The sequence below is a fragment of the Phocoena phocoena genome, chromosome 3 (genome assembly GCF_963924675.1).
Source record: "Phocoena phocoena chromosome 3, mPhoPho1.1, whole genome shotgun sequence".
Taxonomy (NCBI): domain Eukaryota; kingdom Metazoa; phylum Chordata; class Mammalia; order Artiodactyla; family Phocoenidae; genus Phocoena; species Phocoena phocoena.
This window is the reverse complement of record NC_089221.1, coordinates 34,308,386-34,323,962: the sequence shown is the minus strand read 5'-3', so window position 1 is coordinate 34,323,962 and position 15,577 is coordinate 34,308,386. Positions and strand designations below refer to the sequence as shown.

At 36.9% G+C, this 15,577-nt stretch overlaps 1 protein-coding gene across 1 annotated transcript in view; it reads left to right on the top strand.

Annotated features, from left to right (window-relative positions):
- C6 (complement C6) overlaps positions 1-15,577 on the top strand; it is an 85,895-nt gene that overhangs the window by 8,948 nt on the left and 61,370 nt on the right. Inside the window, exons 5-6 of the mRNA XM_065874006.1 lie at positions 3,727-3,865; positions 8,604-8,804. Of these exons, the coding sequence (XP_065730078.1) occupies positions 3,727-3,865; positions 8,604-8,804 (340 nt within the window). The remainder of the gene's footprint in view (positions 1-3,726; positions 3,866-8,603; positions 8,805-15,577) is intronic.

Here is a 15,577-nt window from a genome sequence, read left to right as displayed (position 1 = left end):
AACTCCAAGACCTGGGTTATTTCTACCATTTCATTCTGATTTGGGACAATATCCACCTTAGAGATGAGAACGTAATGGAAGAAACCTCGGTGGGCCACGCCACCCTCCTCCTGATCTTTAAATAGTGCTCAGAAATTCTAATGCTCCTCTTTTAGGTCACAAGGACATTGGAGGTTTGGCAAGGGATTCTAAATGCATTACACTGAGGCAGTGTCTGAGAAAACTTGAGGAAATACAAGAAAAATTGAAAACAAGAGCTAAGCCTTAGTTGGAAGCATAAGAAAACCCAGTAATCTCTTGTACTCTCCTTTTCTCATGGTAAAGAATTCTTCTTTCAATTTTTGCCCAGAAGCAAATAGTTTTCTACAAACTTTTATTGCTTTGTAGTGGGGTTTTTTTTGTCTTTACTTGTATGGCCAGACTTGCATAAAATGAAACCTTGAGGCACCAAAGACAAACAACAGAAATTGCAAATACAACCTCATTTGATTAGAATAAAAACTAGAAGCTATTGAAACAAACTCAAGGACAGCAGTACAATGGAATAGCCATTAGTCTGGAAATAAGGGGAGCCATGTTCTAGACCTACTTCTGTATTAATTCACTAGATCATGACCAAGTAATTGAACATCTCTGGGCTGTAGTTTCCTCATCTGTATGTTGGATGACTACAAACTGATTTGAGGTTCTGTCCTAAGAACTCCTAATTAGAGTTGATTTCATCGAGAAGGTTTCAACAGCATCTTATCAGGGTACAGAAATGGTTTCTTTTTTTCCTTTCTTTGGAAGAAAAACTCAGCCAGAAACTCCCACTGATTATCACATTTTCTAATGTTCTGATTGATTAGGAATGACATTACAAACTCACCTCTTGTTCAGTTGGTCGAGACTTTCGAGTTACAGCTGGGGAGGACCACATGCTCTGTGTACTTTGGCAGAAGGACCGTGTGGGCCCGTGCCAACCAGAGCTGTTGTCCCAAGAGTTCTCAGAAATGAGCAAAACCTACTGGCTCAGGGACAGCCAGTCCTCTCCTCGCCTCCCCAGAGATTGAGAGTTTTGAGAGCTGCTTACTGGAATCTCTCTAACCTGCTGGCCTTAGAATCTCTGCCTCCCTCCAACACATTTCTACCCAAAAGAAGAAGTTTCCGGGGTAGCTATCCCTCTTTTTAAATGGCATCTCTCCAAGAAGGAATTTAATAAGACATACCAACATTGCTACTTTGTCAACATCAGTCACAAGGTCTGAAATCTGAAGCAAGAATCAGGCGATAGTAGTATGCTGTTTGTTTTTTCTCAGGCTCATCCAAAGTACAAACGCGTATACATACACACACACACACACACACACACACACACGTATAATACATGAATACACATGTATATTTATGTATCTGTATATATGAAAATTTTAATTAAATTCAAAAAGTTACAAAATATAACATTAAAGCCAAATTAGATAAAGCACTTTAGAAACCTAAAATATTAAAAGCCACAATGTATTTGAAACACCAAAATATTTAAAGTCAACTTAAATGCCACAGAGGGGAGGAGAAAGAATAGAGCTCAAAATTGCTGCATAGTTGGCTTCACTCCTAAAAGTTTCCTCAGACGCACCCTGACAGAGTCACCTCCACAAAAATCCTACCTTCAGGCTCTCTGCCAGCAGCTGCTAGCTTCATAGATTCCTCATGACCTGGGAACCATTCTTCTCAAGCCCTTTCTTGTTTGTGACAAATTTATAGTACATGGTATAAGGCAGTTAAAGGTAAACAATTCTTTTTTCCTCATTGATCCCTCTTAACTCAGAAAATGAAAGAGTCTTAAATACGTGTTTGTCATGCAAATTTAAGTACTTTGGAAAGTTCTTTCCAGACCAGCTCCTCTTATTTCCTCTCTCAAATATCTATTGATACAAATTCAGTAAGGGTGAGAATTTGACTAAGAGATACAACTTACAGAACCCAGAGGAATCACTCTTTTTTTAAAAAACAGCTTTACTGAGATCTGATTCACATATGGGTCCTCCTGCTGTGTACCTCATTTATTCTCACACTACTGCCACACTCACAACACTTCTGATGCCAGATGTGGGGTAGGTTTCCCCCAACCAAGCAATTCTCTGTGTCACCAGCCAGGAGCCCTACAGTTTAACTGAATTTTGACCCAATCTACTTGGAGATAGTGTCAGATCCCATAGGTTAAGGGCTCAGTCCTGGAAAGCTGCCCCTGCCCCCTGCAATGTCAGATGCCAATTGCAACTTCAGGTTCTCACCTGTGCCTCTTGACACATCGAAGATTTCCAAGAACTCATCCTTGGGTTTGATTAATTTGCAAAAGCTGCTCACAGAAATCAGTAAAATAACTTACTTATATTTACCAGTTTACTATAAAAGGATATGATAGAGGATACAGATGAACATCCTATTGGGAGAGATGGGTAGGGCAAGGATGTGGGAAGGGGAAGGAGCTTCCATGCCCTGGTTAGGTACCACTCCCCCACATCTCCATATGCTCACCAACCCAGAAGCTCTCTGAACCCCATACTTTGGGGATTTTTATGGTGGCTTCATTACATACGTGTGATAGATCATTACTCCTATTTCTAGCCTCTTTCCCCTCTCTGGAGAATGGAGGGTAAGGCAAACAATTCCAAGCCTTGAATCATGGCATGAACTTTCTGGTGACCAGCCCCCATCCAGGAGCCCACCAAGAGTCACCTCATTGGAACAAAAGACACACAAGTGCTGTCACACAAGAAATTCCAAGGGATTTAGGAGCTCAGTGTCAAAAACTGGGGTCAAAGAACAAATACTAGAAGAAAAGATGCTGTTAGTGTTCTCATCATTCAGGAAATTACAAGGGCTTTGAGAGCTCTGGTCCAGGAAATGGGGGGCAGAGACCAGTATATATATTTTCTATTATCTCATCTTATGTAATCCAGCATTATCAAATTTTTGACACAAAACTTTTATTTTCACAGAATACATATTAATATCTATAAGAACTTGGAAAACAATTAGCATTCCAAAAAAGTTTTTATCTACCACAAAACAATTTCTTAAATACTTGATTTGTACTAAGCTAATTAATTTCTCTATGCTTCAATTTCCTCATTTGTAAAATGGGTATAATAATTATATCTGTATCACATGGTTATCATGAATATTAAGTAAATATAATATTCATATTAAATACAGATCAAACAGTACTAGACTTATAGTAATATTATGTAAGCATTTGTTAAACAAATTTTAAATATCATTATAGTTATTAATAAAAACTATAATAATATGATTACAATTCTATTAAAATATTGCTATTACTATTTCATTATTAGCTCTCTATAAGAATTCTTTTACTGGATCATACTGAAGGAAGAGAACCCAGATTGGCATTAATTATGTAATAATTTATTTCATAATCTACTTCCAAAGTTTGTACTGGTCCTGTAACTCATGAAATAATTATAAACTCAAATTTTATGTCATGATGAAAGCCTAGAACAATTAAATAAATGGAATAGGGAGAACCTAACAGAGCCAGAGGGGCTGAGTTTGGCTTCCAGCCCTTTTTGGATACCTCACCATAAACTACAAAAAATGGGCTTTCCTTCAAGCCATTTGTCATGAGTCAAAAACGTCTAAGAGAATAATTTCTTTCATATACAGTAAATTTTAAAGATTGCTCTACATCTATTGAATTCTTAAAAATTACTTTGTTTATAGGTTTCATTTTCTGGCAGGAGAGGCCAGAGGAGAAGTCCTCGATAACTCTTTCACTGGAGGAATATGTAAAACTGTCAAAAGCAGTAGAGCAAGTAATCCATACCGTTTCCCGGCCAATCTGGAAAATGCCAACTTCGAGGTACGACAGCTTATCATGGGGCATTCCAAGTGCCAATGGTGATTATAAGCTAAATTTCCAATGAAAAATGAGTCATGAAGGAAGGGACAGAATAAAAAGGTAATGAACATTTTTCATCACCTTTTATGTGTTGGTGTTTAATCCTTCTACAACCCAGTAAGGTCAGTGTTATTATCATCAATTTACAGGTGGAAAATAAGGAAACTAATTTGTCCAAAGTTAAACAGCTAGTAAGTAGTGGATTAGAGATTTAAGCACAACTTTTCCAAATTCCAGAGTCCATGCTTTCTCCCGTGAACAAATAGCTGTAACATGTCCCCACTCAGATAAATGACTTGGTTTATTCAGAATTTTCTTCTACCATAGTTCTCTCAGATAACCACAAAATTTAGACATAAAAGAGGGCCTGGCTTCCAAAAAAAAAAAATTAAGATGAATTTAAGTATAATGGGGGTACTTCTGCTTACCTTCCACCCCATTTTATTAGTTGGTTTGGTTTTCTGTTTGTTTTCCTGAGAGGTAAAAAGCAGCACACTATATATTCTCAGAACCCAGCCCAGTGCCTTACACATGATAAGTACTCCATACTTGCTGAACTAAACAATTTGTTTCTTTTAATTTATGAGAGAAACAGGAAAGACATGACTTTAATGGCTACATCCATGCATACAAATTTGACATACTAGAGAGAATTTCAGAAAATCTAATGATTTCTGAGACCACTTTACAGATAGTACGTGTTCAGCAAAATTCACTCAATCCCTTCTTAAAAATGAAAAAACCTTTTATATTCATATAAATACAGGCGTTTGACAAACTCAATTTAAAAACCATCTAATATATGTTAATGGGTGTGGAGAAATGTCCTTGCGGTCCAACTGCCAAATTCAAACACGTTTGGGGAGACTTACCCTGAGAAGTCCCATCCCTGCCTGGAGGTAGATGCGACAAGAGTAACACGTGACTCTGACCAGGTAAAGAGAATACTCACTATCTCCCCACAGATCCAGAAGATGCTAACCCCAGAGGGTCCACCACTACCAAGGGAGGTAGAAAAGGTCTTGCTGGTATGCTGAATAGGAACTCAAAAGAGACCTTTTTCCAAAGAAAAAATAACATCAAAAAGTCTGTCAATGATGGAAGATGTATTCTATTCTTAAGATGTATTGAGTAGGCTTTGTAGACAGAGCTAAAACCCAGACATTTACATATAATATCATTATGTTGGAGGATGCTTTCTAACTCCTAAACAACCAATCCATAAGCTTACTTTCAAAATACAATAATTTCCAAAGAAACATACTGCCTATATTCTCTGCAAGCATCCCTTTTATACAGTTTTACAAGTGACAAATGTTAATTAAGCTCAGCCCAAGAGAGCAAACACGGGCTTAGATAACACTTTACACTTATATGATACTATGCCCTTGAGGTTACTTACACCTATTGTATCTTAAAAATACTATATAATAATTTGCAGGACAAAACACTTAACCATCAAAGCCAACTGTCAGTCCTTGCTAAACATTATAAACCATTAGTTGTCCCACCAAAAAAATACTAATAATTTGCCACTGTGCATCTCTTCCCAAGTTTGAATTCAGGGGCATCATATAGGTAGCTTGAAATCAGCTATAGTAGGAATATTTATGGCACAAGAAAAGGCAAACGCTGTAGTAAATCACAGATTTTTTTTTTCCCTCTCAGAGAATTGGTTGTTAAACATTTACCAGCAGAATGTTGATTCCACCCATATAATTTAGTAACCCAAGCATGTATGGCAAGTTATATCAGGAAATACAGCCTGAAAAATCCTCATTCAAAAGAAAGTAGATTCATTTCGTTATCCATGTAGTTCTGAAACTTGTCCAACCTTAAGAAGCTGCCTGAGCTGATCTCTAACTATACGTCATTGAATTTTAGATAATATTCAATTGCTGAGGAAGGTCATGGTGATATTTCTTCAAACAAAGATTTGGAAAAGACCAGACCCAAGGTCACAGCTATTGGTTTACTTTCCACTGATCTCTTTATTACTTTGTTCATACCGTTAACAGGCAGCTGTGCAAATCTAAGCTATTCCTTACTGAAAACAGTAGAGGAAGAGAAATTCAGCAGGCATCTGACTTCCTTTCCTCTACAGTATCAGAGCTTATTGAGACAGATGAAATCATGGGCTGGCTGGCACACAAAGATTAGAGGGGGCTCCTGAAAGGAAGGCAATTGGACAGGAAGTCAGAATGGAAGACCATAGGAAGAATTCTGCCCCTCAGGGATCTTCCAAACGCTAAATGCAGAGCTAAATACCATAAGATCCCTGCACCAGTCCCCAGAGTCGTATCAGTGCCTCAGGAATCCTCCTCTCGTTTCTTTGGAGCTGCTGCTCGCTACTGGGTGTACGCTAAAGCACTTGCTGTCACCAGCAAACTACAGAGTGCAGTTACCACTAGACTTTTGATTCTTACCAATATACTGACCTACCTAGACAAGGTCTCTTGCTATATCCCAAAGCCTCAAGCCTTCGTAGATTTGCAATGCCCCCAAAGCCTCCCTAAATCCCTTGTGAAATTCACAACTTCAGGTTCTGTCTCTAACCCTCACACCACAGAAAGTAGGTGTCACCCTGTCCCCTCCATTCCCCAACTCTCTCTTAACTCTCTTCTGCCCCTCCCTACAAACCCAGCTCCTTTCTTCAAACACAAAAGTGAAAGTGTCAACACATATCGAGCCCCAGGAGGTCATCAGCCCACAAGATCCACAGGTAGTCAGGAGGGCTAAGAATAAGATGTAAAAGAGGATTAAACCTTTTCCCCAGAGTTTGCTTAACATCTCTTCCTGGAAAAAGCTAGGAAGATGGAGCTAATCAGAGCCCACCAGCTGCTCCTTACACCTCACGAAAGGAGCTCATCTTTCTCCTTTCAAATGTTGTCTTGGCTTTCCATATTCCCATTCATCAAACAGCATTCCCATTCACTCACTCATTCTCTCTCTCTCTCTCTCTCTCTCTCTCTCTCTCTCTCTCTCTCTCTCTCTCACACACACACACACACACACACACACACACACACACACATACACATTTACTTGGTCAAAAACTTCTGTTGACTTACCTCCTAAATATCTGTCAAATCCACCACTTTCTCTCTACCCAACCACCATTCCCCTATACCTGGCCATTCTCCTGAATCACTTGGCTGATTGCAACAGTTTTTTAAACTGCTCTCCTCGCCTCTACTTTAGTTATCTGTAGTTAACATGATCTTTGCAAAACAAATGTGATGACAACATTCTCAACTTTTCAGTCACTCAAATAATATTTTTAAAGAACTTATCAGATGCAAAATCTTGCATTTAGACGTCAATTCAAATGCTTTAGCAGGGCATACAAGGCCAGGCCCCAGTTTCCCAGTTCAATCTAATTTTCCAGCACTGCTCATCTATAAAACTGCCTTCCCACCAAGCCAATATAGGTGGTCAGATTTTCTCTGAGCTTCTGCCCAGGAGACCCAATGCCCCTACTTTACGTGCAAATTTTGTTTTCTTTAGGCTGACGCATCTTTTCTTGTGTGAGAGTTAATTTATAAAATAAAATATTTGTAGTCTGAATTATTTTAGGCAAATGGTAAAGAGATGTCAGCAACTACATTTAGATATGGTTGCACTGCTTTGTTAACAGATGAGCCTCATTTGTGGACATTTTAAATGCTAACTAGCAGGCCCTGCAATGTCCCAAAGGAACACTGAACTTTTGACTGTATTTTACTGTTGAGCAAGATTCTCTTACAGCTGGGTTATTTCTTCCCTTGACTAATTGTGCAAGCTATTTAATTGTGACATGTGGTTTGCCTCAGTGCATTTTAATATTGAATATTTTAAAACAAGGGATTTTTCCATTGCAAACCAGACAAGCATTTTTTTTATTGGAATATAGTTGATTTATAATGTTGTGTTAGTTTCAGATGTACAGACAAGCATTTTTAACATAAAGAAGTACTCTTCAATCAATTTACTTTGCAACTTTAAAAAAATTGTCCATTGTTCTCTTCTTACCAGCATAACCATAACAAAGATTTACCTTGGACTTGGCAAATACCTGCTCCACTCATAATTCAAGTCCCACTGGCTTTTTTTTTTCTTCTTCCCAGACCCAGTCAGGTGAAAACTGATAACCACCCACCAGGCAGAACCAATGGATTATTTGATTATTTGTCCTCTGTCTTGCAGACTTGGCCAGTGGAGTGCTAATGCCCAACATATGAATGAGACTAAAAGGTTGGTGATGGAGCCAGAGCAGGGTAGGACAGGATCTGTCCCTTTTCTAGGCCTCACTTTTCTGAAAGATACCTTCCATTAGCTTGCAAATGGCATCAAATTCACAGGCAGATTAAAAATAACTCTCTATTCTTATCACCTCACTAAATCTCAGTTATGGAGTCATTTCCTTGATAGAGGTTTCCCTGGTATTGCCTCTCTGAGTTGTATAGTTATTTGTGGCACTCCCCTTGGCAACACAACACTACCCACATTGAATTAAGTGTCTGTGATTATCTTTCTTCCTCACTAAACTTTGACTCCCTGAAGACAGGGACTAACACTATACCTCGTTCTCTAGCAAGATGGGTCTTCAACAAACCATTTACTGAATGCATAAATGAATGAATGATCATTGCATTAAGTGTTCACAAGTAACTCCAATATTTCCTAAATTATGTCTTACTTCATATGGATTTTTCTCCAGGTACAAACTGAAGAAGATGATTTGGAAACAGATTTCTACGAGGATTTAATTTCTCTTGATGATAATAAAGATCAACAAAGTTTAGCTATGGGCCAAGAGAAGAGCTCTTTTCATGTACCAATTTTTTATTCCTCAAAGAGAAAGCAAAGCAGCACCCATAATTCTGCCTTCAAACAAGCCATTCAAGCCTCCTACAAAAAGGTAAAGAAATGGTTCCTGATCTTTTTATTCTTTCCTGAAAATTAACACCAATTCCAGCAATCATTCAAGGAGGAGAGAATTTTTAATATCAAGTGAATAGGATTTCTAACACAGATTTAAATAGACTTACATTTTTGTGGTTATATCCCACTTCAAAAGTTATAGAGATAATATGTATAATAATGCTTCTTTTTTGCATGCATTTGGCTGTGTTTACGGTTGTGTTCTCTTTAACATTTTTCTCATTATTTTAGGTGTATTTCTTATAAATCACATGCCACAAAATGTTCCTTTTTAAATGTGATCTGACAGTCTAGGGCCTTTGCTAGAGAAATTCAGCCAACTTATATTTAGTATATTCCCTGAAATATTTGATCATATTTCTTCCATCTTTAATTTTTTGTACTCAACTTTATTGCTGGTTTCCTATTTCTTTACTTTTGTTTTGTCTGGTCACATTTCTGTTCACTCCTTTTTGTCCTTTTGGTTATTTTGGAAGTTCTACTAAACTTTTAAATTCTGCTGGTAGTTACCTTTCTCTAGTTAACAAGCATAATTGAACATATGTTTTTCTTTTATCCCTTGAAGTAATATCTGTAGCCTCCCAAAGGATGTTTTATTTACCTATTCCCCACATCCCATTCCAAAGATCTCCTTGAAAACATATTTGCTTGTCTTTTTCCCAACACTATAATAACAGGGCTCCAAAACCTCAGTTTTATTGAGGTAGTTCAAAATCTTTGTATTTCAAGTTATTCCTAGGATTCCTAGGGATTGTTTTGTATTCATTTATATATTATATATGTTCATTTGTAATTTATTCTGGTTCTTGTCTTCCCAATTAACAATTCCTCACATAACACTTATAAATTTCAAGTTCATAATCTGTATTTTATATGTGCATTATATTTTATATATGTGTGTATATGTATGTGTATATATATACATATATATATGTATATGTATATATCCATCCCATATACTCATTACTGTTTCCTCTTCTTTCATCTTCCCTTTCTTGAGATCCTGTTCTCATTCAATAGCCATATTTTTAGTATTTTCTTCAGGTAGGATACATGCAAAGTATATACCCTAAATCCTTATGTATCCACAAATGCCTACCTTTTCACTGAGCAATAAAGATAAAGAACATCATGGCTGGATAAAGGAATCTTGGAACATTGTCGTCTTTTCTTGATAGCTGGTGGATGTTATTCCACTATCTTCTAATTTCTATTGTTACATAGGAAAAATTACATGTAAGTTGATCTTTCTTTTGTTTTCTCTCTGGAAATTTACAATTTTTTTGTACTCTTAAGTATTGGACTTTTTCCACTAATCTTGCCAGAAACTAATGGAACTCTTTCAATATATAAAAATGCATCTTCATCCATTAATTTTTCCTCATCTGTTCCTGTTTCTTTTATTATTTGCTTATAAAATCTCCTAGATATGTATTCCAACTCTTAAATGATTTAGGGGATAGACATTTTCTATTAGACATTTTTAGACATTTACAAGTGTCTTTTAAAATGGTATCTGTTCCTCATTACAACCACCACTCTAAGTAGGGTTTGTTCTTTTGAAAGAGATGAATGGGGAGACTGAGCCCTGAATCATAGAACCTGAGGGGAGAGGTGAAAAGAATGGACAGAGGTACCAACACCAGAACCAATGGCACCAACACTGGAGGGAACCATTTTATGGCTCCTCCTGTTTTTACCGTAGTGCCCCTCATATTTTTTATTTATTAATCCATACATTTATGTAAATATAAGAACTTATAGCACTACACAGATAATCTTTCCAAGCATTTCATTTATCTTCAAAAGAACCCTAAAAGGTAATAGTGAATTTTTCTTTTTGCTTTATTTTTATAATTGAAGTATAGTTGATTTACAATATTGTGTTAGTTTCCGGTGTACAGCAAAGTGATTCATTTATATATATATACATATATACATATATATATATGTATATATATGTATATATACATACATATACACATGTATATATTCTTTTTTGGATTCTTTTCCATTTTAGCTACAACATATTGAATATAGTTCCTTGTGCTGTATGGTAGGACCTTGTTGGTTGTCTATTTTATATATAGTAGTGTGTATCTCTTAATCACAAACTCCTAATTTATCCCTCCCCCTACCTTTCCCCTTTGGCAACCATAAGTTTGTTTTCGAAGTCTGTGAATCTGTTTCTGTTTTGTAAATAAGTTCATTTGTACTGTTGTTTTTTTTGATTCCACATATAAGCAACATCATATGATATTTGGCTTTTTCTGACTTACTTCTGTCTGACATACTTCACTTGGTATGATAATTTCTAGGTCCATCCATGTTTCTGGATAATAATTTTTTGATGTACTGTAGAGTCCAGTTGTGTCACTGGTGAAGTCAACTTGATACCAGTGTTCTTTGAATGGGAGACTGATCACTGTTTTGCTGAAATCCAAATGTACCATATCCATAGCAGAGGTTCAACCTCCAAGTGGAAGAATGCAGGACTTAGTTCCTGGCCTCTTCTCTCTAGCTGTCTCAGGCCTTGGAGTTCCTGGCCTCTTCTCTCTAGCTGTCTCAGGCCCTTAGAGATGCCAACCAGACTCACAGCTTCAAATACTATCTATATGTTGATGAAGCCAAAATTTATGTTTCCAGCACTGTCAGTTGAACTCTATTCCAACTGCTTGTTCAACATTTCAACTTGGATTTTAATAAGCAACTCAAAGACAGCATGTCCAAAACTGGGCTCTTGACTTTTCTTCCTGCTGTAACTTGTCCTTTTCCCAGTCTTCTCCATTTTGGGAAAGGCAATTCTAACTGTGCAAGTGGCTGTGAGTAAAGACCTTGAGGACATGATTGATTCCTTTCTTTTCTTCACATCCCCATGTACAATCGATCAGCAAATCCTACTGGCTCTGCCTTAAAAATACATCCAAATTCAGACCATGTTCTATCACCTCCACAGCTACCATCCATGGCTCAAGACACTATGGCCTGGATAATACCAATAGATATCCAAGGGGTCTTCTTCCTTCCTCTTTAACTGTCTTTCAGTCTATTTTCAACAGAGCAGCCAGAGTGATACTGACTGGATACTGGCTATAAATCATACCATTCCACTGCTCAAACCCTCAAAGATTAAAAGCTTAAGTCTGTCCACTGACCTACAAGACCCCTCATTATTTTTCTGCCTTCATCCCCCATTATTCTCCCCTGTCCTCATTCAATTCAGCTCATAATGCCTCCTCACTGTTCCTCAAACACAGGCTGGCCACACTCTTACCCCAGGACTTTTGCACAAGCTGTTCCGTCTACAAGCTTTCCCCCAAGATTTCTGCTTGCCTTCCTTTCATTTTTTTTTTTTTTTTTGAACTGGAGTATAGTTGGTTTATGCTGCTGTGTCAGTTTCTGCTGTACAGCAAAGTGAATCAGCCATACGTATACATATATCCCCTCTTTTTTGGATTTCCTTCCCATTTAGGTCACACAGAGCACCAAACAGAGTTTCCTATGCTATACAGTAGGTTACCATTAGTTATCTATTTTATGCATAGTAGTGTATTTATGTCAATTCCAATCTGCCAATTCATCTCACCCCCCGTTTCCCCCTTGGTATCCATACCTTTGTTCTCTACATCTCTGTCTCTATTACTGTTTTGCAAATAAGATCATTACCATTTTTCTAGATTCCACAAATATGCATTAATATACCATATTTGTTTTCTCTTTCTGACTTACTTCATTCTGTATGACAGTCTCTGGGTCCATCCACATGGCTGGATGTAATATTTTATGGCTGAGTAATATTCCATTGTATATACGTACCATATCTTCTTTATCCATTGCTCTGTTGATGGACATTTAGGTTGCTTCCATGACCTGGCTATTGTAAATAGTGCTGCAATGAACATTGGGGTGCATGTGTCTTTTTAAATTATGGTTTTCTCTGGGTATATGCCCAGTAGTGGGATTGCTGTATCATATGGTAGTTCTATGTTTAGTTGTTTAAGGAACCATACTGTTCTCCACAGTGGCTATATCAATTTACATTCCCACCAACAGTGTAAGAGGGCTCCCTTTTCTCCACACCCTCTCCAACATTTGCTGTTTGTAGGTATTTTTGATGATGGCCATCCTGACTGGCATGAGGTGATACCTCATTGTAGTTTTGATTTTCATTTCTCTAATGATTAGTGATACTGAGCAACTTATCATGTATCTCTTGGCCATCTGTATGTCTTCTTTGGAGAAATGTCTATTTAGGTCTTCTGCCCATTTTTTGATTGGATTGTTTGTTTTTTTTGATATTGAGGTACATGAGCTTTTTCTATACATTGGAGATTAATCCCTTGTCAGTTGCTTCATTTGCAAATATTGTCTCCCATTCTGAGGGGTGTCTTTTCATCTTGCTTATGGTTTCCTTTGCTGTGCAAAAGATTTTAACTTTCATTAGGTCTCATTAGTTTATGTTTGTTTTTTATTTTCATTACTCTAGGAGGTGGGTCACAAAAGATCTTGCTGTGATTTATGTCAAAAAGTGCTCTATTTTTCCTCTAAGAGTTTTACAGTGTCTGGCCTTACATTTAGGTCTTTAATCCATTTTGGGTTTATTTTTGTGTATGGTGTTGCATTCTTTTACATGTAGCTGTCCAGTTTTCCCAGCACCTCTTATTGAAGGACTGTCTTTTCTCCATTGTATAGTCTTGCCTCATTTTTCATAGATTGGGTGACCATAGGCAGTGGGTTCCACGGATATATATTTCTGTTTTTGTGCCAGTGCCATACTGTCTTGATTACAGTAGCTTTTTAGTATAGTCTGAAACGAGGGAGTCTTATTCCTCCAGCTCCATTTTTCTTTCTCAAGATTGCTTTGGCTATTCAGGGTTTTTTGTGTTTCCAAACAAATAGTAAAATTTTTTGTTCTACTTCTGTGAGAAATGCCATTGGTAATTTGATAGGGATTGCACTGAATCTGTAGATTGCTTTGGGTAGTATAGTCATTTTCACAGTATTGATTCTTCCAATCCAAGAACATGGTATATCTCTCCATCTGTCTGTGTCATCTTTAATTTCTTTCATCAGTGTCTTATAGTTTTCTGCATACAGGTCTTTTGCCTCCTTAGGTAGGTTTATTTCTAGGTATTTTACTCTTTTTGTTGCAATGGTAAATGGGAGTGTTTCCTTAATTTCTTTTTCTGATCTTTCATTGTTAGTGTATAGGAATGCAAGGGATTACTGTGCATTAATTTTGTATCCTGCAACTTTACTAAATTCATTGATTAGCTCTAGTAGTTTTCTGGTGGCATCTTTAGCATTCTCTATGTATAGTATCATGTCATCTGCAAACGGTGACAGTTTTACTTCTTCTTTTCCAATTTGGATTCCTTTTATTTCTTTTTCTTCTCTGATTGCTGTGGCTAAAACTTCCAAAACTATGTTGAATAATAGTGGTAAGAGTGGACAACCTTTGTTTGTTTCTGATCTTACTGGAAATGGTTTCAGTTTTTCACCATTGAGAATGATGTTTGCTGTGGGTTTGTTGTATATGGCCTTTATTATGTTGAGGTAGTTTCCCTCTATGCTCACTTTCTGGAGAGTTTTTATCATAAATAAGAGTTGAATTTTGTCAAAAGCTTTTTCTGCATTTATTGTGACGATCATATGGTTTTTCTTCTTCAATTTGTTAATATGGTATATCACACTGATTGATTTGCGTATATTGAAGAATCCTTGCATCCCTGGGATAAACCCCACTTGATCATGGTGCATGATCCTTTTAATGTGTTGTTGGATTCTGTTTGCTAGTATTTTGTTGAGGATTTTTGAGTCTATGTTCACCAGTGATATTGGCCTGTAATTTTCTTTTTTGTGATATCTTTGTCTGGTTTTGGTATCAGGGTGATGGCAGCCTTATAGAATGAGCTTAGGAGTGTTCCTCCCTCTGTGATTTTTTGGAAGAGTTTGAGAAGCATAGGTGTTAGCTCTTCTCTAAAGTTTCATAGAATTTGCCTGTGAAGACATCTGGTCCTGGACTTTTATTTGTTGGAAGATTTAACCACAGTTTCAATTTCATTACTTGTGATTGGTCTATTCATCTTTTCTATTTCTTCCTGGTTCAGTCTTGGAATGCTGTACTTTTCTAAGAATTTGTCCAATTTTTCCAGGTCGTCCATTTTATTGGCATATAGTTGCTTGTAGTAGTTTCTTATGATCCTTTGTATTTCTGCAGTGTCAGTTGTAACTTCTCCTTTTTCATTCCTAATTTTATGGATTTGAGTCCTCTCCCTTCTTTTCTTGATGTGTCTGGCTAAAGACTCAATTTTGTTTGTCTTCTCAACAAAGCAGCTTTTAGTTTTATTGATCTTTGCTATTGTTTTCTTCATTTCTATTTCATTTATTTCTGCTCTGATCTTTATGATTTCTTTCCTTATACTAACTTTAGGGGTTTTTGTTGTTGTTGTTCTTCTTCTTCTTCTTTCCTTAGTTGCTTTAGGTGTAAGGTTAGGTTGTTTATTTGAGATATTTCTTGTTTCTTGAGGTAGGGTTGTATTGCTATAAACTTCCCTCTTAGAACTTCTCTTGCTGCATCCCATAGGTTTTGGATCATCGTGTTTTCATTGTCATTTGTCTCTAGGTATTTTTTGATTTGCTCTTTGATTTCTTCAGTGATCTTTTGGTTAATTAGTAACGTATTGTTTAGCCTCCATGTGTTTGTGTTTTTTACAGTTCTTTTCTGTAATTTATTTTAATTTCATAGTG